Source organism: Myotis yumanensis, unplaced genomic scaffold (assembly GCF_028538775.1).
Source record: "Myotis yumanensis isolate MYYU_CA2020_CCGP unplaced genomic scaffold, mMyoYum1.0.hap1 SCAF_1, whole genome shotgun sequence".
In the NCBI taxonomy this organism is placed as follows: domain Eukaryota; kingdom Metazoa; phylum Chordata; class Mammalia; order Chiroptera; family Vespertilionidae; genus Myotis; species Myotis yumanensis.
In genome coordinates this window covers 186,318,898-186,339,911 of record NW_027223752.1, presented here as the reverse complement: position 1 = coordinate 186,339,911, position 21,014 = coordinate 186,318,898, and the positions used below count along the sequence as shown (strand labels likewise).

General features: G+C 39.4%; 1 protein-coding gene and 1 pseudogene across 26 annotated transcripts in view; one reads left to right on the top strand and one right to left on the bottom strand.

Moving 5' to 3' along the window:
* SEC31A (SEC31 homolog A, COPII coat complex component) overlaps positions 1-18,930 on the bottom strand; it is a 77,964-nt gene extending 59,034 nt beyond the window's left edge. For 22 of the 26 annotated variants that reach the window (XM_070393729.1, XM_070393763.1, XM_070393772.1 and 19 more), the window contains exons 1-6: positions 18,825-18,913; positions 9,133-9,215; positions 8,347-8,470; positions 6,085-6,283; positions 3,679-3,774; positions 1,237-1,377 (exon numbers count right to left, since the gene is read on the bottom strand). In XM_070393729.1, coding sequence (XP_070249830.1) covers positions 1,237-1,377; positions 3,679-3,774; positions 6,085-6,283; positions 8,347-8,470; positions 9,133-9,211 — 639 coding nt within the window. In that variant the 5' untranslated portion in view covers positions 9,212-9,215; positions 18,825-18,913. Of the gene's footprint in view, positions 1-1,236; positions 1,378-3,678; positions 3,775-6,084; positions 6,284-8,346; positions 8,471-9,132; positions 9,216-18,486; positions 18,506-18,772 lie in introns of those variants that run through there. The other 4 variants (XM_070393721.1, XM_070393737.1, XM_070393754.1 and 1 more) reach the window with 4 other exon arrangements.
* A 1,152-nt stretch (positions 18,931-20,082) lies between these two features.
* LOC139000033 (U6 spliceosomal RNA) lies at positions 20,083-20,195 on the top strand (annotated as a pseudogene).
* Positions 20,196-21,014: the final 819 nt, after the last annotated feature.

Below are 21,014 nucleotides of genomic sequence, written 5' to 3'. Positions count from 1 at the left end.
GATCGCAACATTGTTTCAATAATAGAACAAACGCAGATCCCTGCTTTCAGCCAGCCGGGATCTCAGAGCTGGAGCCAAGCCTCAGAGCTAAAGCTGGCCCAGAATAAAAAAAAAAAAAGAAAAAAAGGACAGGTTGGGAGCTTCAGTCACCCGCCAGCCTGAAAACGGCCCTCAGCCCCTCACCCAGACTGGCCAGGCACCCCAGTGGGGACCCCCACCTTGAAGGGGGTGTGACCAGCTGCAAACAGCCATCAGCCCCTCACCCAGGCTGGCCAGGCACCCAAGCGGGACCCCCACCCTGATCCAGGACACCCTTCAGGGCAAACCAGCTGGCCCCCACCCATGCACCAAGCCTCTATCCTATATAGTAAAAGGGTAATATGCCTCCCAGCACCGGGATCATTAGGAAAATCAAGATAGAATGTCTAAGCAACAACTACCAAATTTTCACATGGGGATAAATTAACGTTATTATTGAGAATTACTTGGAAGTTTGGGGATCCTATTAAGTATTTCAGAATATGACTGAAATGCTTACTGTATGCTTTATTTCACTGAAACTTGTTTTAAAATTCCTGATTCATTGGGAAAAACAAACCCCTGAAGAAATATTCTTCTAAATAGTTTTTTGTTGTTGAAAAATTTTATACGTATTCTCTGATTTAGGTAAACTTGTTTTGGAAAATGTCAAACCATATAATGTGATTAAAAATAAACTAACAAAACAAGGCCCTAATGGTATCTAAATTATCTTACAGCACATGATGACATCATATTAAGGAATTTGTAAGGTCAAAAATTTAATGTGTTATACAGCAGCATCTAATGGGCAAGTGGAAGAAGAATACAGTACCTAATAGAAGAGATGAAGCCAGGAGTTTGGAAACTGCAAGTTCAATTGTAAAATTAATTGTAGGAAATATCTTTACATTTTAGAGAAAGGTAAAAATGAATTAAAAAGTTGCTGTAATGCTTTGAAACAGCTAGCAAAGAAAAATACAAAGAATATCATAGAACAAGCCCCCAATCTCTCTCTTTATTATTAATAATATCCAACCTGGTTTATTGAGAGCTTTATTTTCCCTAAGGAAAAATCCTCTCATTCCCACATGACTGGTCCATGAAAATACAGGATTTGACTGTATAGAAATTTGATTTGTTGCCAACTCTGACAAACGATATGAATACCTACAGAAGAAATACAACATATTCATTACAAATCAATCATATACTTACCCTGTTATTATGATCACTGACTTTGATGATAGGTTCATTTTTTCTAAGATCCCAAACAGTGGCCCGGCCACTGGGACTGGCTGATGCTAAAATATGCTGGACTTGTCTATTCCATGCAATGCAGCTGATATCTTCTAGGGGCTAAAAGGAATAAACTATTAAAAACCATTTCTCAATTACAATAAAATTTAACTACAATTCCGATCCTTCTTTTTTAAAAAAAGATCACTTAAAAATCTGATCTGTTCATTCTACAAATTTGCTTTACATTCCTAAGTTCTCAATATATACAATACTGTAATTATAATATTGTCTCATTCACCAGGCATTTATTAAGCTCCTGCTATAAATCAAGCACTGTTTTGTTATTTTTGCAAGTGCCATGAGGTAGACGATGGACCACAAAGCAGATGTAGGTCAATATAACAACTAGGCAGAGAAAAAGTTACAGCCTAGACAATGAGAAAAATACCTTTATAAGTGGTAGACCATAGGCTATCCTTATGCTACCTCCTCTCAAGATTGCCAAAATATTAGGTCCCATTATAAGGCTACTCAAATTGAGTAGTCTATATAATATAAAAAACTCAAAGAGGTGCCCTGGCCAGGTGGTTCAGTTGGTTGGAGCATCATCCCGTGTGCCAAAAGGTCGCAGGTTCGATTTCGAGTCAGGGCACAAACCGCAGTTGCAGGCTCGATCCCCGGTCAGGGTGAGTACAGGAGACAACCGATCGATGTTTCTCTCTAACCTTTCTTGTTCTCTGTGTGTCTCTCTCTCCTTCCTCTCTCAAATCAATTTTTTTTTAAAAAGAAAGAAACTCAAAGAGGCAGTGAGAGGACTATTTTCTCAACTTACTAGAAATACACAGTACAGGGAATAATGCCTTGGATTCATCACACTAAGGTAAAACAGACGACTGGCCTAGAACCTGAGGTTCTCTTCTCTACAACTCAACACTTCTATGAGCCTTTATTAGACTTCAAGCTACTACTCAGCAGGAATACCAACAAGATAAGTAATACCTTAATGTCTAGTTTCTTTTGTTTTCAGAAGACTTGAATCAATTAAACTTCAAATAATAGTTACCCAGGAGTATGAATGGTTGTTAGAACTACAGCAGGGAGACAATCATACTTATTTAAGATTAGCCAAGGAAGGGTTTCACTCCTCTAATGGGCCCCATTACAAAAGCCTCAAAGCAGTTACAGATGGTGGACCTCTGTCCCTCAGCATCCCTCAAGAATGAGTAAAAATAAGAAAGGGAGGATTTTGTTACCCCACAGTAGGCCTATGTGACCTGGTAACCCCTACCCGACACTGTTTATCTTTGAGAACAGGAGGAATGCAGTTAATAGTTCTTTCTCAAGAAAGTATCAGCTAAGACCAAGATGGCCTCCTAAGTGACCTCCAGGGGACCTCAAACCTCATTATAATCTAATCTCCATTCTAAATGACACACCCACCAAGGCCATGACAGTTGACAATCAACTTGGCAATGATCAGAAGGAACCATAAAAGGACAAAAAGGTAGAACCCAGATTCCAAAAAAAATTGCCACCCCGCCCTAGCCGATTTGGCTCAGTGGACAGAGCACTGGACTGCAGACTAAAAGGTCCTGGGTTCAATTCTGGGCAAGGGCACATGCCAGGGTTGCAGCTCGATCCCCAGTAGGCGACGTGCAGGAGGCAAGTCGACCAATGAATCTCTCTCATCATTGATGTTTCTATCTCTCTCTCCCTTCCTCTCTGAAATCAATTAAAAAATAAAAATAAAAATTGCCACCCCTTTCCCAGAAAACCATGACTATTCCACCCACCATTTGCATAAAGCTCTCTCTTATCTGCCTAGATCATCCCTTCATTTCTACCCTTCTATGTCTATTTACAACTTCTCAACACCAAGTGGATGAGAAGCTAATCTGTGAGCTCTGCTCCCGCTTCTTCATTTTCTGGTCATTGAATCACTAACACTTGCACTGTTAAAAAAAAAAAAGAAAGAAATACATAGGAAAGGGGTTAAGTGTTTCTTTTAAAAAATGTTTCCTTTCGAATCTATGATTTTTATTCTAAGGTTGGACAGTGTTAAAACACTATATGATATAAAATACTACACCCTATAAAATATGGTATCTAAAAAAATTATTACAGACTTGTCAATTTTATTTACTACTGTATGTCACAATTTTATTGACATACAGTAGTGAATAAAATCAAACAGTCGCTGGCAAATGGCAGGCACTGAGTAAATATTTGCTGTTGAAAGACTCACTGATACTTTGAAAAAACATTCATTAATACTTTACTTCACTACACTGAAGAAAAATCAATGGCATCTAAACATTGATTTTTAAACAAATACATTTTCTGTGGAAAACACACAAATAAATTAAGTGTAGAGGAACTGATTTTGGTTCTTTGATTATATCAAAATCAATGTATTACCTGTGTTTTGGCTCCTGGTGTCATTGGCGTTGCAAAATTATTTAGATCCCAAATGTAAATTTCAGATTCATTAGCACCAGAAGCTACCAGGTTAGTCTGCAATAAGAAACAATTCATAACTAAATAGCACTTAACATAATTAAGAGAACTCAGATTAACTCAGTTCATAGCTAAAAAGATCTCTCAGTTTTAGGTTATACAATTTTTCTACTGAATTAAAGAAGCAAGACTTATGAATTCCTAAATACCATGCATAACAATCTAAAATTTAAAGTTTTTAGAGAAATAGATAAAATTCTATTTAACTTAAAATGATAATATGTGTATTGATATTTTAATACAAGACAGTAAAAATAATTACATGGATTCCCTAGCCGGTTTGGCTCAGTGGATAGAGCATCAGCCTGTGGACTGAAGGGTCCCCGGTTCGATTCTGGACAAGGGCATATGTCAAGGTTGTGGGCACTAACCCCAGTAGTGGGTGTGCAGGAGGCAGGTGATCAATGATTCTCTCTCATCGTTGATGTTTCTATCTCTCTCCCTCTCCCTTCCTCTCTGAAATCAATACATATATGTATTAAAAAAATAATTACATGGATAAATTCTTAAACAATCATGTAACCACCCTGGCCGGTTTGGCTCAGTGGCTAGAGCGTTGACCTGCGGACTGAAGGGTCCCCGGTTCGATTCAGGCCAAGGGCACATGCCTGGGTCATGGGCTCAAACTAGGGGGCGTGCAGGAGGCGATCGATCCATGATTCTCTCTCATCGATGTTTCTATCTCTCTCTCTTCCTCTTTGAAATCAAGAAAAATATATTTTCTTTAAAAATCATGTAACCACATGGGGATTATAATTTGTGGATTTACATCTCTGGAAGGGAATCCAACTGTGGGAAATAAAAACAGGTCACCAGTTATTGCTTTCAGGAAAACTGAATTCTAAAATAATGGCATCTCAGGATACCTCAAAGCCAGCTCCTGGAGCCAAACCAAGATAGGGCTAGTTAAATTCTTGTCTTAAATCCCTCACGTAATTCTACTTCATATACACTCAATCTTGTTCCGAGTAGCAATATTTCTAGATCAGCTCTATTGCATACCTTTACGGTCAAATGCCCCTAAAACTGTGATATGAAGTACAGCAAGATAATGAGTTTGATGTATTACCCTTCATCCTTTATTATTCACTTGCATACATTCTTCTCTAATCAACAGAAATATAACTAAAAACAGAGAAATTTTATGATAATAGCCACCTATAATACAAGGTAACCAAAAATCAGCAACTGTTTAATCCAATTAACAAAGGAACTAGCTTTCTAATGTAAAGAATAAACCCCATAAATGGTAGAAATTAAGAAGTTTGGGTTTATAGTTCTATATCTTAAATATCTATTTATAATAAAAGAAAAATAACTACTTTAAACTTTAAGATAATATCCATTTTTTGGTTGTTGTACTCTAGTATTCTATTAACTCAAGATCTTTATTAACTACCCAGCTGGCATGACTCAGTGGTTGAGCATCGAACTATGAACCAGGAGGTCACGGTTTGATTCCCAGTCAGGGTACATGCCTGGGTTTTGGGCTCAATCCCCAGTATGGGGTGTGCAGGAGGTGGCCAATCAATGATTCTCTCTCATCACTGATGTTTCTATCTCTCTCTCCCTCTCCCTCTCTCTCTGAAATCAATAAAAATATATATTTTTTAAAAAAGATCTTTGGCCCTGGCCGGATAACTCAGTTGGTTAGAGCATAGTCCCAATAAACCAAGGTTGCAGGTTTCATTCCCAGTCAGGGCACATACAAGAAGCAACCAATGAATGCATAAATAAGTGGAACGACCAATCTATATTTCTCTTCCTCTCCCTCTAAAATCAATAAATAACCTTTTAAAAAAAAAAAGGTCTTTGTTAACCTACACATTTATATAATAATATTTAGTAAAGTTTAAAATGGCAACAGTAGACTCTTGTCTATTAATTAAATTTTTACTATATTTGTATATATTTCTAATTATCTGATAGAGTACTAATCATAAATACAAAATTTCTCAATTAATAAAACTGTGGATTAACCCAGACACCACAGACCAACCCAATGTTGGAATAGCATAAACCTTTAAAAGGCAAGGTTTCCAACCTATGCCCAAGGGCTCCTAATGTCTAAAAAATGTCCAATCAGATGTTATGACATCTCCAGACTTCTCTGAATTAAACCCATCACCCAGATCCCCTCCATGCGGTTAGTAGTACATATCCTGAACTCTCTATTCTTCAAACAAATATACTCACTCCTCAGGCACACATATTTAGCTTTTGATTCCAAGCATAGTAGATTTATACACTTATCTCAAATAAGCAGCACATATCTCAAGAATCATGAGTAAATGTCAAAAGTCTAACCTGGAAAATGTTCACATCCAAGGCTCTCACTGGACCGGTATGTTTATCATTTTGGGCAATCACAACTTCCTTGTCTCCAGCTATAATTTTAGAAGGATCATAAAGAATAATATTTCCATTTTCACCACCTGCAATAAGAACTCCAGAGATATTTCCTTTGGAATCCATCTTATGAGGCCCCCAAATCAACTTGTGGTACCTTTAAGAGAAAATGCATAAAAACAACTAAGAGGATGTACTGTAGAATTGTATACCTGAAACCTGTATAATTTTATTAACCAACATCACCCCAATGAATTCAATTTAAAAAAGCAACAACTAATTTTTTTTTAAAATATATTTTATTGATTTTTTACAGAGAGGAAGGGAGAGAGATAGAGAGTTAGAAACATCGATCAGCTGCCTCCTGCACATCTCCCACTGGGGATGTGCCCACAACCAAGGCACATGCCCTTGACCGGAATCGAACCTGGGACCTTTCAGTCCGCAGGCTGATGCTCTATCCACTGAGCCAAACCGGTTTTGGCAACAACTAATTTTTTAAGTCAAATAAATGTAGAAAATAATTTGAAAGTATACATTTAATTACTTATATCTTCATAAATACTCCAAAAATACTGTTTCTCTTCTATTCCTAGTAACTGTGAATGACTGGGTAAAATGGCATTTTAGTTATCTATACTCATGTGCATATTTGATTTTGTAATTTAAAAGAGTAAAAATATTCTTTTTTAGAGGTAATATTATAGTGTGTCAAAGTACACTTGATTTGTGTGCTGAAGATATGGGCTTACGAATAGTTTTACCATTTAGAAACTGTGAGGCCTGGGCAAGTTACTTTACCATCCTAAACTGCTTTTGGTTCATCTGAAAAATAGAGCTACCACTCCCCTTGATTATTTTTGACTATATAAGTACTCACCAACAAATGGTCTGTTAAATAGTAAAGGTGTTAAGGGAGTCATCTAAAATTTTCTAAGAAAAATAATGTATTCTGACAGTAAAAAAAGTGACATTAAAATTATGTCTGTTATGACAAGTACTCCTACTTGTGGAGAATAAAAGATTATGGTGTGGCGTGGAGAAGAAATATAAAGGTGTCATCGAGATATACGATGAGACATGCTAAAATAGTACTGAGTAGCCCTAGCCGGGTTGGCTCAGTGGATAGAATGTCGGCCTGTGAACTGAAGGGTTCCGGGTTTGATTCCAGTCAAGGGCGCATGCCCAGGTTGTGGGCTCGATCCCAGTGTGGGGTGTGCAGGAGGCAGCCGATCAATGATTCTCTCTCAGCATTGATGTTTCTATCTCTTTCTCCCCCTCTCTTCCTTTCTAAAATCAATAAAAATATATTTAAAAAAAAAAAAAGATGGTGGTGAGTAGAAAAACAGCAAGACAAAAAGTATCTGGGGTTCCCATTACAGTGTGAGGGGACTCCATGAGACTCCATGATCTGTATTCTGTTAGCTAAGGTACAATCTCTTCATCAAAATCTGCCAAAAGAGGCAACAAAGCAATTTTACTACTTAAATAAAAGTGTACTTTCACTAGGCCATAAATACTTGGAAAGGTGATCCAAATACCTGCTGTATCAGAAATCATGTCAATAAAATTCTCTGTGAAATATATTTTCAAATATAGATAAATACAAGAAAAAAATTAAAATAACCTACTATTCAGAGATAATTACTATTTACATTTTAATATTCATCCAACTACTTCTTTTTCTAATCATACCTTCCTTTTTTTGTAAACAGGTAAGAAAAAGGAGATAAAAGAAAGTAACTCTACTATATTATGAGGGGGGAAAATTAGAAACTGTATCATTTCCTTCCTATCCTACAGTCAGCAATAAAAAGTCAACAGACATGTGGCTCAGTTGTTGAGCATCAACCCAGGAACCAAGAGGTCACTGGTTCAATTACCAGTCATGGCACATGCCCGGGTTTTGGGCTTGATCCCCAGTAGGGGGTGTGCAGGAGGCAGCCGATCAATGATTCTCTATCATCACTGATGTTTCTATCTCTCTCTCCCTCTCCCTTCCTTTCTGAAATCAATAAAAATACATTTAAAAAAAAAAAGTTAATAGATATTAACTCTACTTCCACAGAAATTCACTAATGTGTTTTTTCACAAAATATCTCATGTCATTATTGGTAGTATTCCTTGCAATTTCTAATAATAATACATTTATAGACAAACTAGGCATTACTCACAACATATAATTAAATATAATCATGAATTTAAGGTTGAATCTCATACCTGTGAGAAGAAGAGAAAGTGGCACAAGATTTCATATCCAAGGATGGATCAGAAAGATCTAATTCGAATATCTCAAGGGAAGCATTGGTACTAAATGTTGCATCCAATTGCTGAGCAGATGTTCCTATAGAAAATACATTTATGGTAACTATGCATGCAAAAATAACAGTCTCAGCAAACCATACAAAAAAGAAATTAAAGGCATGTTTTTCAATTATCTCAGTCATGAGTGCTGTAATAGTGACTGAAATCAGCTCATATGCCATTGAGCAGATGTTTAAATTACTACAGCAATGAGATCCTAACACAGGGCTCGGAGATGATGTTTGTAAGAGTGAGTGGTGCAGATAATTTTAAAAGTTCTCTGTAAAAACACCACCGTGATTCACTATATCTGTTTATAGTCACAAATGATATAACTCCAACTCTTTTTATATAAAAAAGCATCAAAACTGTTCTTCATTCAAATTGATATTTAACAGGTTTTTTAAAAAACATATCTACTGTGTTTAGTACTGCAGGAATAAAGATAAAACATAATTTTTATAAAATGGGGAAGACACTATAAATATATCATGATTAATGCTATGATGTATAGGTGCTATGGGAACACAGAGGAAGGTCATAGAACTCAGCTGACAGCAAGGAGGGAGGTATCTTGCCAGGGAAGAAAAGGCTTTCCAGAGATGAAGCTTGATCTGAATCTTAAAGAACAGATATGAATAAGTCAGATGTGGAAGAGAAGAAATTAGGTGACTTGTACTATCTTGTTTCTGTTGAACTCACCTGTAGCTAGGTAAATGGGATGATTCTGGGCAGGGCTCCATGCCTGCATGGCAGTACGATCGACTTCCTTTAACTTCATCCTGCTAAAGAGAATTTTTTTAAAATACATTTTTATTGATTTCAGAGAGGAAGGGAGAGGGAGACATAGAAACATCAATGATGAGGGAGAATCATTGATTGGCTGCCTCCTGCACGCCCCCTATTGGGGATCATGCCCACAACCCAGGCATATGCTCTTGACCGGACTAGAACCTGGGATCATTCAGTCCCCATAGGCCGACGCTCTATCCACTGAGCCAAATCAGCTAGGGCAAGAGAATATTTTACATCCTATATAATAAAAGCCTAATATGCTAAGTGTTGGGTCATCCAGTCGGCCTTCAACCAATCAAAGCGTGACATGCTAATGATATGCTAAAGCCGCTCAACCGCTCACTATGATGTGCACTGACCACTAGGCGGCAGACAGTCGACCGGTTGACGTGCACTGAACTGACCACCAGGGGGCAGACAGTTAACTGGTTAACCAGTCGCTATGACATGCACTGACCACCAGTGGGCAGCTGCTCCGATAGGTAGGTTAGGTTGCTGCTGGGGTCCGGCTAATCGGGACTGGAGCCCTCCCACTGTCCCTCCCCGGCTGGCCAACCTCCCGAGTTCCTCCCCGGCCCTGATCATGCACTGGTGGGGTCCCTCACCTGGCCTGCGCCCTCTCGCAATCCAGGACCCCTTGGGGGATGTCAGAGAGCTGGTTTTGGCCCGATCCTGCAGGCCAGGCCGAGGGACCCCACTGGTGCACGAATTTGTGCACTGGGCCTCTAGTAGATATATATTGAACATGTAACATAGAACACAGAAATATACTGGACCAACCACTGCATCATTAGTAAAGCCCTAATGCCAATAAATCAAATTAGGTATCATTTGCTGGGCATGTTCAATATTAGAAAGAAGAAACACTTATTTTAAGACAGCCCCTGGTTGGTGTTACTCAGTGGTTAGAGCATCAGCCCAAGCACCAAAGAGTTTTGGGTTTGATTCACGGGCAAGGGCATGTACCTGGGTTGCTCAGACAAGGATGGGTGGCAGTGTATCAGGGGTAAGAAAAGGCACATAAAAAAATAAGGTGCATCTTCCTGGAATAGGATCATTCAGTAAGAGCAGTTTTTAAAATTAATTTTAAATTAAAACAGACTAACCACAAAGAATATAGTAAGCCCATAGATTTTAAAGATAAAGCAGCTTTGCCCTAACCAGTTTGGCTCAGTGGATAGAGCATCGGCCTGCAGACTAACGGGTCCCAGGTTCGATTCTGGTCAAGGGCATGTACCTTGGTTATGGGCACATCCCCAGTGGGGAGGGGGGGGGGGGGGAGGGTGCAGGAGGCAGCTGACAGATGATTCTCTCTCATCGATGTTTCTAAATCTTTATCCCTCTCCCTTCCTCTCTGTAAAAAATCAATAAAATATATTTATTAAAAAAAGATAAAGTAGCTTTTTCTAGTCAGCACCAAGCCATGGATTGCCATAATCTCACCAGGCATAAGCTCCTGTGGATATACTTCAAATACACCAAGAGCCCTGGCCAGCGTGGCTCAGATCATTGAGCATAGTCCCATGCATCATGAGGGTCACTGGTTTCGATTCCTGGTCAGGGCACATGTCCAGGTTGCTTTCAGGCTCAATCCCTAGTAGGTGGTGTGCGGGAGGCAGAGATCGATATTTCTCTCTTATCGATGTTTCTCTCTCTCTCTCCTTCTCCTCTCTCTCTCAAAATTAATAAAACATATAAATAAATAAACAAACAAAGAAATGCAGACAGGATCAAGGAGCTGAGCCCACAAAGTGGGCCCAGTGGGGAGCAGTCAACTCAGATGGAAACAGAAGAGACAGAAGTCAGCTCTCAGGGGTCCCTGATTGCAGGCAATTTTACTAAGGAAGAAGAGGAATTGTCTTCCAGGTGTCCAGCTCTAATGACTCAGATCAAAGAGCTGAAGGAGAGGTCCATGGAAGAGCTCAAAAAGATTATTCAGCCCCAGCTGGTTTGGCTCTGTGGATAGAGCATCAGCCTATGGACTGAAGGGTCCCAGGTTTGTTTCTGGTCAAGGGCACATACCTGGGTTGCGGGCTTGATCCCCAGTGGGGGTTGGGCAGAAACAGCCGATCAATGATTCTCTCTCATCACTGATGTTTCTGTCTGTCTCTCCCTCTCTCTTCCTCTCTAAAATCATTAAAAATATATTTAAAAAAAGAAGATTATTCAGCACAGGCCAGGCTGGCTTGAGCTCTCTGAAATGTCCAAGCAGCAAGACTACAACCTGGAGACCGTTGTGAACAAGGCAGAGTCTACCCTGGCCTACCAAGCCAAGCACTTCTCAGCCCTGCAAGATGTCATCAAGGCCTTGCGCCTATCCATATAGCTGGGAGAGCAGGCCAGCAAATAAGTAAGCAGCAAGAATCGGCCCCAGTGACAACTGCAAATAAAGGTGTTTGGTTTCAAAATAAGTAAGATAAAGCAGAAAATTTTTTAAAACTGGTCACTCCAAGCTTTAAAAAAATCTGTTATTCTACAAAAATGCATTCATATGGCACATTATTCTACTATAAAGATGTCCCATAATTTAATTACTGGGTCCGCTACTGAGGAACACCTGAGTTGTTTCTAATATTTTGCGATTTTTACAAAAAAATGCTGCAATAAATGCCCATTGTACATATTATTTCATTCATGGGCAAGGACAGCTATATTTTCCAGAAATAAAACTGCTAGATTAAAGAACAAATGAAATTTAAATTATGATGAATATTGCCATGTTGCCCTGCATGGCAACTATACCTTTTCACATTCCCAAGAGTGATATATGAGTAGCTGCTACCCTAACTGCCTTATCAGAGTTACATTTTTTTGGAGCTTAACACTTTAGATTTTTACCAACAGGATCGACCAGTGAAATATGTTAGCTGTGTATAGTTACAATTTGCATTTCTCATAATATAAATAATGTTAAACATCTTTTTTTTTTCCTGTGGTCATGGGTCATCCATATTTCCTTTTCTGTCTATTTGTATCATTTGTCTATTTTTCTATTAGGTTGTCAGATTTTATCTTTTGACTTTGCTTGTATGTATATATTTTTACCTTTCACAAGATTTCAAAAATGGATTTTATTTATTAGAACAGTTTTAGGTTCACAGAAAATTTGAGTGAAAGTATATTAAGTTCCCACATACCTCTCCCCCACTCTCCCAACTACAGCCTCTCCCATTATCAAAATCCTGATCCATAGTGTTACATTTGTTTCAGGCAATGACTCAACATAGACACATATCCCAAAGTCCATAGTTACCATTAGAGTTCACTCTTTGTGTTATACATTCCACGGGTTTTGACAAATGTATAATGACACATACCTACTGTTGTAGTATCATTCAGAAGTTTCCCTGCCCTAAAAATTCGCTATGCTCCATCTATTTATCCCTCTTTCTCCCTCCCTCCTAGAAAACACTGATCTATTTACTGTCTCCATAGTTTTGCCTTTTCTGAAATGTAGTTTTTCAGTAGATTCTGTTAGGTTTTCCACATATATACTCATATCATGCACCAATAGTGACAATCACCTCTCTGTTTCAAACTGTTATTCCTCGAATTTCTTTCTCTTGTCCAAGTTGGCTAGTAGCTGTAGTACCATAGGAAACCGTAGTGGTAACAGTGAGATTTCTTGTCTTTTTATTTTTTTTTAAGTGGGAAAACCTCCTGTACACCTCTGAGCAAGATTTTGGAATTCGACATATACATACAAATGTATATATATTAAGTGTATATAATGTAAGGAAATAGCCATTGATTACTGTTCTATTGAATTCTATTCAACTGGGTGTTGAATTTTGTGAGATGCTTTTCTTTCTTTTTTGTTTGTATTTATCTTTATTGTTGAGAGTATTACAGATGCCCCCCATTTTTCCTACATTGCCCCTCTCAAATAGACTGATGAGCTAGAAAACCCAATTTCAGGTAAAACATTTAATTTTTAAATTCTTAGCTGTTTAAAAGATCTTTTATTTAAATATTTTTATTTAATGCCATTAATTGTCTACAAAGTAACTATGAGCACCTCAGAAATTAGCTTGTATAAAATTATTGCCCCTCTTGCACTACAGTTATAGTCAATAGTATTATCTTCCTCAATGTTTACCTTTGAACTGTTAAATATACTTATACTTCTAACTGATTTGTCAGCTTTAATGATGTCCTTTGACTCCCAGCCATTACAGATGAGGCAATCCACTAACTTATTCTACTTCCAATTTTGTTTCCACTTCCCAGTTCTCTTAATTTTTTTAAAATTTTATAACTAATTCCTACATTGTCAGATATTTAACATGCACATTTTATTCTTTCTTCCTTATTCCCACTTTTTAGTCTCAGAACTATAGTTAAATATACTCAATGCCCTCCAACAGTACTTTAGCCAGTTTTCTTACTCATCTGTAAAGGATGAAATTCATCCTCTACTAGTTTCCTTAAGAAGACCTTAGACTAACAATATGCCTTGTGTCTTACAGGTTCAAGTTGTTTATACTTGAAGAGTATTTTACAGATGATAAAATTAAGGCACAGAAAGGTTAAATAATTTGTACATGCTAGCAAGAAGCAGAGCCAAGATTTAAACTCAGAAGTTTAGTTCCAGAGTCCAAGCTCTTAATTATTACTTCAACAAGATCAGATATTCAATTTTAATCATAGAAGAAATGTTAACATTTAGAAGAAATAATAGCATAGCAACTATGATACATGATGAAATTAAGAGAAGAAATATAGTTTAGCAACTGTGCTAGGTTAGACAAAAGTGGATTAGGAGGTTGAATACTCATGTGGTTAAAAGAAAGGCCTATAAACTCAATCCCCGATTTGAATATTGGCTCTGCTACTTATACTTTAGACACATTATTTAACCTCTCTGAGCCCGTTTCTATATCTGTAAAATGGGGATGAAAGTGACTATCTCATGGGATGTTGTAAGGTTTAAACAAAATAATGTATTTTATAGAGGGCCAGTGCCTTGCACATAGGTTAATAAGTGTTTTCATATGCTAACTAGTTTTTTAAATTATTACTATCATAAGCTTAATCAAGAAAACTATACTAGTTTCCTAAGATTGTGAAAAAAAAGGAAAAACAATCCCAATTTTCTAAAAAGTAAAAAGGAAGCCTATTTTATTTATATGAAATGCCATCTTCTTCCTCTCAGCCAATTGTCAAGCTCAAGTCCCAGCTCCTTCATGAAAACTGCCCTAATGATCCAATCCACACTGATCTAAATAACCTCTTAACTGTTTATATTTGTCTGTACCACACTTTAAGCACTTTATAATAAAGTGTCTTATTCTACCTTAACAAAACTTTATAACATTCTATTAGTAGATATTGTTCACATATTTCTCACTGCCATTTTATTAATAGTTGTATATGTTATCTTGTCTCACTAATTAGGCAAATAATGTCATTTTAAAATCAAGTGTTACAATTTTTACTCTTTTTGGAGCAAAATTACTCAGCACAGTGTAGGTATACAGAAATTTTGCTTGATTTCAAGTTTTAAATGTTCATATTTAGGGAAATTCAAGTAGACTGATGAGCTAAAAAGCTCAATTTCAGGTAAAACACTTGATTTTTAAATTCTTAACTATTTAAAAGACCTTTTCTTATGTAAAAAATAGAGAAAAGTATGGTTAGGGGAAAAATTGGTTTTATAAAATGACTTTAAATAATTTCTAAATGTGAAAACAAAATGGCCATATATATATATATAAATCCAACTGAATAGAAATACAGTTTCTCTAAGAGCAAAGGTAAAAACAAGGGCTACCTAATTCATGAACACTAGTTAATGTGTAACATTTACTGGAAGAGAAAGAGATAAATTCGAAAGAACATAAAATGGTTAGGTGGGAATTCAAAGGATTTATAAAAGTCTATTTTTTTGTCTTAGTACTCAATGTTCCACAAGAAGCACTTCCACTTAATGTGTATTGAATACATGGCTTCAATACTACCTGTGAAAAAAAAGCACTATACTACAAAAATGGCCCAGAACTACATTATGTGGTTTGAATCTAACTAAACAACAGTACCATAACCTACCTACTGTAATCATTCTCAAAACTACTAAGTGGCTCAATTGGTTGAAGCATGGTCCCTACACCAAAAGGTGGCAGAAATCAGGTCAGGGCACATACCTAAGTAGCAGGTTCAATCCCTGGCCAGGGCAAGTGCAGGAGCTGGTGGATCAATGTTTCTCTATTGCATTGATTTTTCTCTCTCTCTTCCTCTCTCTAAAGTCAATTTTTAATAAAACTACTAAAATTGCTATTGAAATACAGCTTCAACTGAATGCATGTCTATTTCCTTCTCTCAGAAATGATCATTCATTAATTGTAACTAATGCCTTTTTTTTTTTGCTTTACTTTTATTGATTTCAGAGAGAGGAAGGGGGAGAGAGATAGAAACATCAATGATAAGAATCACTGATCAGCTGCCTCCTGCATGCCTCCTATGGGGGATTGAGCCCACAACCAGGGCATGTGCCCTGACTGGGAATCAAACCCGTGACCTCCTGGTTCATGGGAACACACTCAACCACTGAGCCACACTGACCGGGCTGTAACTAATATTCTTGAAAATATAAAGAAGGCTCAGATTAAACCATGTGTACTTCCCAAGTGAGATTTGCTTTAAAAGCTTTGTGTAGTTCTTTTTCAATATTATAAGAGACTGGAGACCTGGTGCACGAAATTCGTGCACGGTAGGGTCCCTAGGCCTGGCCGGCAATCAGGGCCGATCTGTGGGGCGACCAGGAGGCTCCCACTGGCACCTGCCTTGGCTGGCCTGGGGCCTGCAGGCTGGGGGCAGCTCCCACGTTGAGCATCTGCCCCCTGGTGGTCAGTGCATGTAATAGCGACCAGTCGTTCTGCCAGTAGTTCCACCATTTGGTTGATTTGCATATTAGGCTTTTATTTTATAGGACTAGAGGCCCAGTGCACAAAATTCGTGCAAGAGCAGGCCTTCCTTCTCCCGGCTGCCAGCACCGGCTTCCCTCTGGCACCCAGGACCCAGGCTTCCCTCTGGCCACCAGCAGGCACCCAGAACCAAGGATTCCCTTGCAGCCCCGGCTTTTGTACGGAAGGTCGTCTGGAAGGACGTCCAGTCTAATTAGCATATTATGCTTTTATTTATAGACAGGATTAGAATTCACACTATGCAGAATTGTTCATTCAAGACTATTTTACATGGAACAAAATCATTCTAAAAATATAAAAAGAAAGTTGTGAGGATAGTGGCTTGTTCATAGATGCCATCTATAAGATAATATCATATAGCACAGCAGTTAAAGAGTATGGAGCCTGGAGCCAATATCCTCAGTTTAAATCTCAGCTCCACCATGTCCTACCTCTGACTTTAGGCCTGTAACTTTACCTATGTGTGTCTTGGCTACCCACTTGGTAAAGTAAGTGTCATACACATATTGATACCATACGGTTGTTGAGAGAATTAAATGAGGTATTACAGAGTGCTGAGACTAGTGTGTGAGCTATTACAAAAGTAAATAATTTAAAATATTTAACCCAGTGAATCTTCATTAATACATCTACTGAAGAAAATTTAATGTCCCACCCTAGCCGGTTTGGATCAGTAGACAGCTGGCTCTCAGACAAAAAGGTCCCAGATTCAATTCCAGTCAAGGGCACATGCCTCAGTTGCAGGCTCGATCCCCTGGTCAGGACCCATGCGGGAGGCAACCAATTGATGTGTCTCTCTCATGTTGATGTTTCTCCCTCGCTGTCTCTCCCCCTCTCTTTCACTCTCTCTAAAAAAATCAATGAAAAAAGATTTTTAAAAAATCAATGGAAAAAATATCCTCGGGTGAGAATGAATAACAACAAAAAATGAAAATTTATGTTCCAGACTACAACTCTTATTTTTTTCATTCAACTTTCCACAACAACCGCATGCCATTAAGTAGAAACTTTTCTCTTTCTGCTCATTTTCTAAATGATAATTTTGTGAAACAATACTAAAACCCAGCAGTACTATTCTCAAAAAAAAAAAAAAAAAATACCAACCATACAATGCTACATAGAGAACTGACCCATACCTCAGAAAGTAAAAAGAGGAGGTTAACAGAACTGGAAACTTTGACTCCCAAACCAGGAATACAATCCCTAGCCAGCACTGCCTTTAGTAAAAATACCCATCTTCTGTAGGCAAAATATACCATTATGGATGGGCACATTTGTTTAGTACAGGATTTATTTAGTATTATCAATGTTGTAGACTCATCTCACGCAACCAAAACCAAAGAAGCATCTGTGCACTGATTACTGAACTAAATAGTATCACAGTTATCTGGAGTCTAACAAATAAAAACTCTTTGCGCTGAAATTAAGCTACCTAAGAATGACAACATTTCTAAAAACAATGGAAACTTTAATATCATCTAGCAGGAGTTTATAAAGAAATTATACAGAAAATCCTACATATGTGTGCATTTTTCTAGAAAGATAATCCAGTGCTTTCATCAGATCCTCAAAAAGGAGTGGAATCCCAAAAGATTAAGAATCACTGCTCTTTACAGTTTACAGATTTCTTTATAGTCTTACGTTATTAGTTTCAGAAAAGACACTGCTTATATGAAATTAAACAGTATAACTAAATCCATTACAAAGCTCACGTAAATTCTTATAGTCTACAACCTTTTCCCAGAGCTGTAATTAAGGGACAATGAGATAAAGGAACACAGAAGAATCACTAATAAAAGGTGAGTAAACTTTTTTTTAGCCAACTCCAGAACAATTGGTACGTACAGCAAACGCTGGGTAGTATAATACAGGGACGAAGCTCTAATCAGCAATTAAATACAGTTACAGTTGACGACAAAGACAATGACATTTCCGTTTTCTACACTTAGAAAAGGCCGTTTAGGAGAAGAAGAAAAAAAATAGCTCAGAGAGACCTACATAAAATTAGTTCCTTGAGCAAACAGAAAAGTTTATAACGCCCACAAACCCAGGCAATATTCTGATTTCTTTTACACCTGCCCTGTAATTTAACATCGTATACTTTATGGGCAAAAACATCCAACACTTAATGAGACTTCCTTCGATGTACAGGCTACGCCGGGCGACCACTGCCCATAAAGGAACCCAATCCCGGTTAAATGACAGCAGTCTTCGGTGGAAACCTGCGAACCTTTCAATCTGGCAGCAGTTAAACTACAAACAAAAAATCCTGACCCAACTGAAGTCAGCCAAAGTAACGCTGAGGTTTGTTTCCTGCCCGCACCCCTGCGGACCGCACCTCTTTGTGCACGAGGGTGTGAAGGGCTCCTACCCTCAGACCCCAGTCACCCGCGGTGGCAGGACACCCTGTCGCCAGTCTCGGGGGAACTCCTGTTCCGCAGTGAAAACAACGGCGGGTGCGCACCGGCGCGATCCCCAAAGCAGCCGCGACGCCAGGCGTTGTCCCGCCGGGCCGGGCCGGGCCGAAACGAGACCAGGGACGCGCCGCCACCGGAGACCGGGCCGCAGGCTGGCGGGGACCCGCGGAGCCCGAGGCCGGGTCACAGCTTTGGCCTGTGCTTTACCTCCAGGCCCGAGAGGCGGCGAGAAGGCCAGGAGGGAAAAGGAGAGACACACCTGGCGGGGACCCTAGACGACCGGTTCCTGCGTGAGCGCGGCGCCCGTCAGACTCTCCCAGCATTCGCCGCCGCCCCTCCTCCCGGTCCAGGGACACCTCCACGTTCCGCTTCGACGTGGCAGCCGCAGCCCCGCCCAACAGGCCAGCGAGTTTCCGGGAGCGGTGCCTGGCCCCGCCCACCCCTGCGCGCCACCCGCAGCGGCACTTCCGGGAGCGGTGGCGGCCGGGGCGGCGCGCTTGGGAGCGAGTGGGGTTCTCGCTGCGGCGTCTCGCGCGCGTCCGTGAGGCTGGGGACCCTTCCGAGGGGGGGCGCGCAGGACGTCGGTGCGGTGGCTCCGACGAGAGGAGTCCTCGTGGGTGTAGCCGTCTCGTGGAAGAGCGGCTGGGCTGGCAGGAGTGCCACGTAGCGCTACTCCTGAGATGGCAGCAGCCGGCGGCACTGCCAACGCCAGACAAACCACGTGAAGACGGGGCTGCAGGGGCCATACTGCAGTAACAGTCATTTGTGACTGGGTGTTCTTAAAATTGCTTACTTGGTTCTACAGTGTTGCGTCTTGAGAACTTTAAAACCATGCGATCTGGTCACATCCAAAGGCTGTTGAGGAAATAGTTGATTTGTTTGTTGCTCCCAAAATCTATTGTGGGAAAGGTATTCCAGTTAGTACCCTATGGTACGGTTCCAAATCTATTAGCGTTTGCGCCCAGTTACTGGAACGTTCCGCGTTTCGGGAGAGCCTGGCATCTAATGAAGTGTGTTCCCTGGATGTCTCTAGCTTAGGGGGAAATTATTTTCCAGTGGGAGAGGAAAGCCAGAGGAAAATCACTTGCTGAAGTACTGGAACCTAGATTCAACCAGGTCTCCCAACTTCTGTCTGTTCTCTTCCTATTACAGATCAGTCAACGTCTCTTTCCTAAAGCCCCGCCTAAGTGCCTTCATTGGAAATGTTTCTCTTTCTTGTAAACAAGTAAAATATAGCTCTTGATGTCAGAAATGTCCAGACATGCAGAGACTTTTCATGAGCTTATTTTAGCCAAACTGAGGACATATGCCAGGGAGCAAGATCTCAAATGCTCCAGAGAATAACAGTGTTACAGGTGTTGTTGGTTTTTTTTTTTTTTTTAATGCATTTGAAATTAAGGAGGGGATATGAAGATAAAAGGCAAGGTAGGGGGTAGATAACAGGAGAGTTAACAAGCTTATGTGCTTTCTTGGGGGGGGAGGGGTTTAAGGCTAATTTTAAAGGTGTGTTAACTTGTGTTTGCTTCCGAAGCACATACCAATATACAAAAAAATTGGAACGATACAGAGAAGATTAGCATGGCCCCTGCGCAAGAAGGACACGCAAATTTGTGAAGCATTCCCTATTTAAAAAACAAAAATAAGTCAATAAATAAAGGTGTGTTAACGTGCCCCACAGGGGGGCAATTTGATTTTTTTAAAATTTTGTTTTATTGCTTAAAGTATTACAAAGAGTATTACATATGTCTCCTCCCCCCCCCCTTGACCTTCCCCCGGCCTCCCCTACCCCCCAGTGTCTTATGTCCATTGGTTATGCTTATATGCATGCATACAAGTCCTTCAGTTGATCTCTTACTCCCCCCTAACCCTCCCCAGCCTTCCCGCTGTAGTTTGACAATCTGTTCGATGCTGCTCTGCCTCTGTATCTATTTTTGTTCATCAGTTTATAATGGTCTTTATTATCCATAAATGAGTGAGATCATGTGGTATTTTTCTTTCATTGACTGGCTTATTTCGCTTAGCATAATGCTCTAGTTCCATCCATGCTGTTGCAAATGGTAAAAATTCCTTCTTTTTTACAGCAGCATAGTATTCCGTGGCAATTTGATTTCTAAGGGGGGCAACTCAAGAATGTTATTAACAGTGAATTTTTTTGCATTTCTTATGCTTCTAGGGGCCTCATATACAGTATATAAATATATGTGGTGACATATTTATGCATTTCAGTTCTCTATTATGTTTTGAAACTTTGCTATTTTTTCCTATCACTTCATATTATTTTTCCAACAATTTTTTTTTAAAAAAATATTTTGATTTTTTTTTACAGAGAAGAAGGGAGAGGGATAGAGAGTTAGAAACATCGATGAGAGAGATCGATCAGCTGCCTCCTGCACGCCCCCCACTGGGGGATGTGCCCGCAACCAGGGTACATGCCCTTGACTGGAATCAA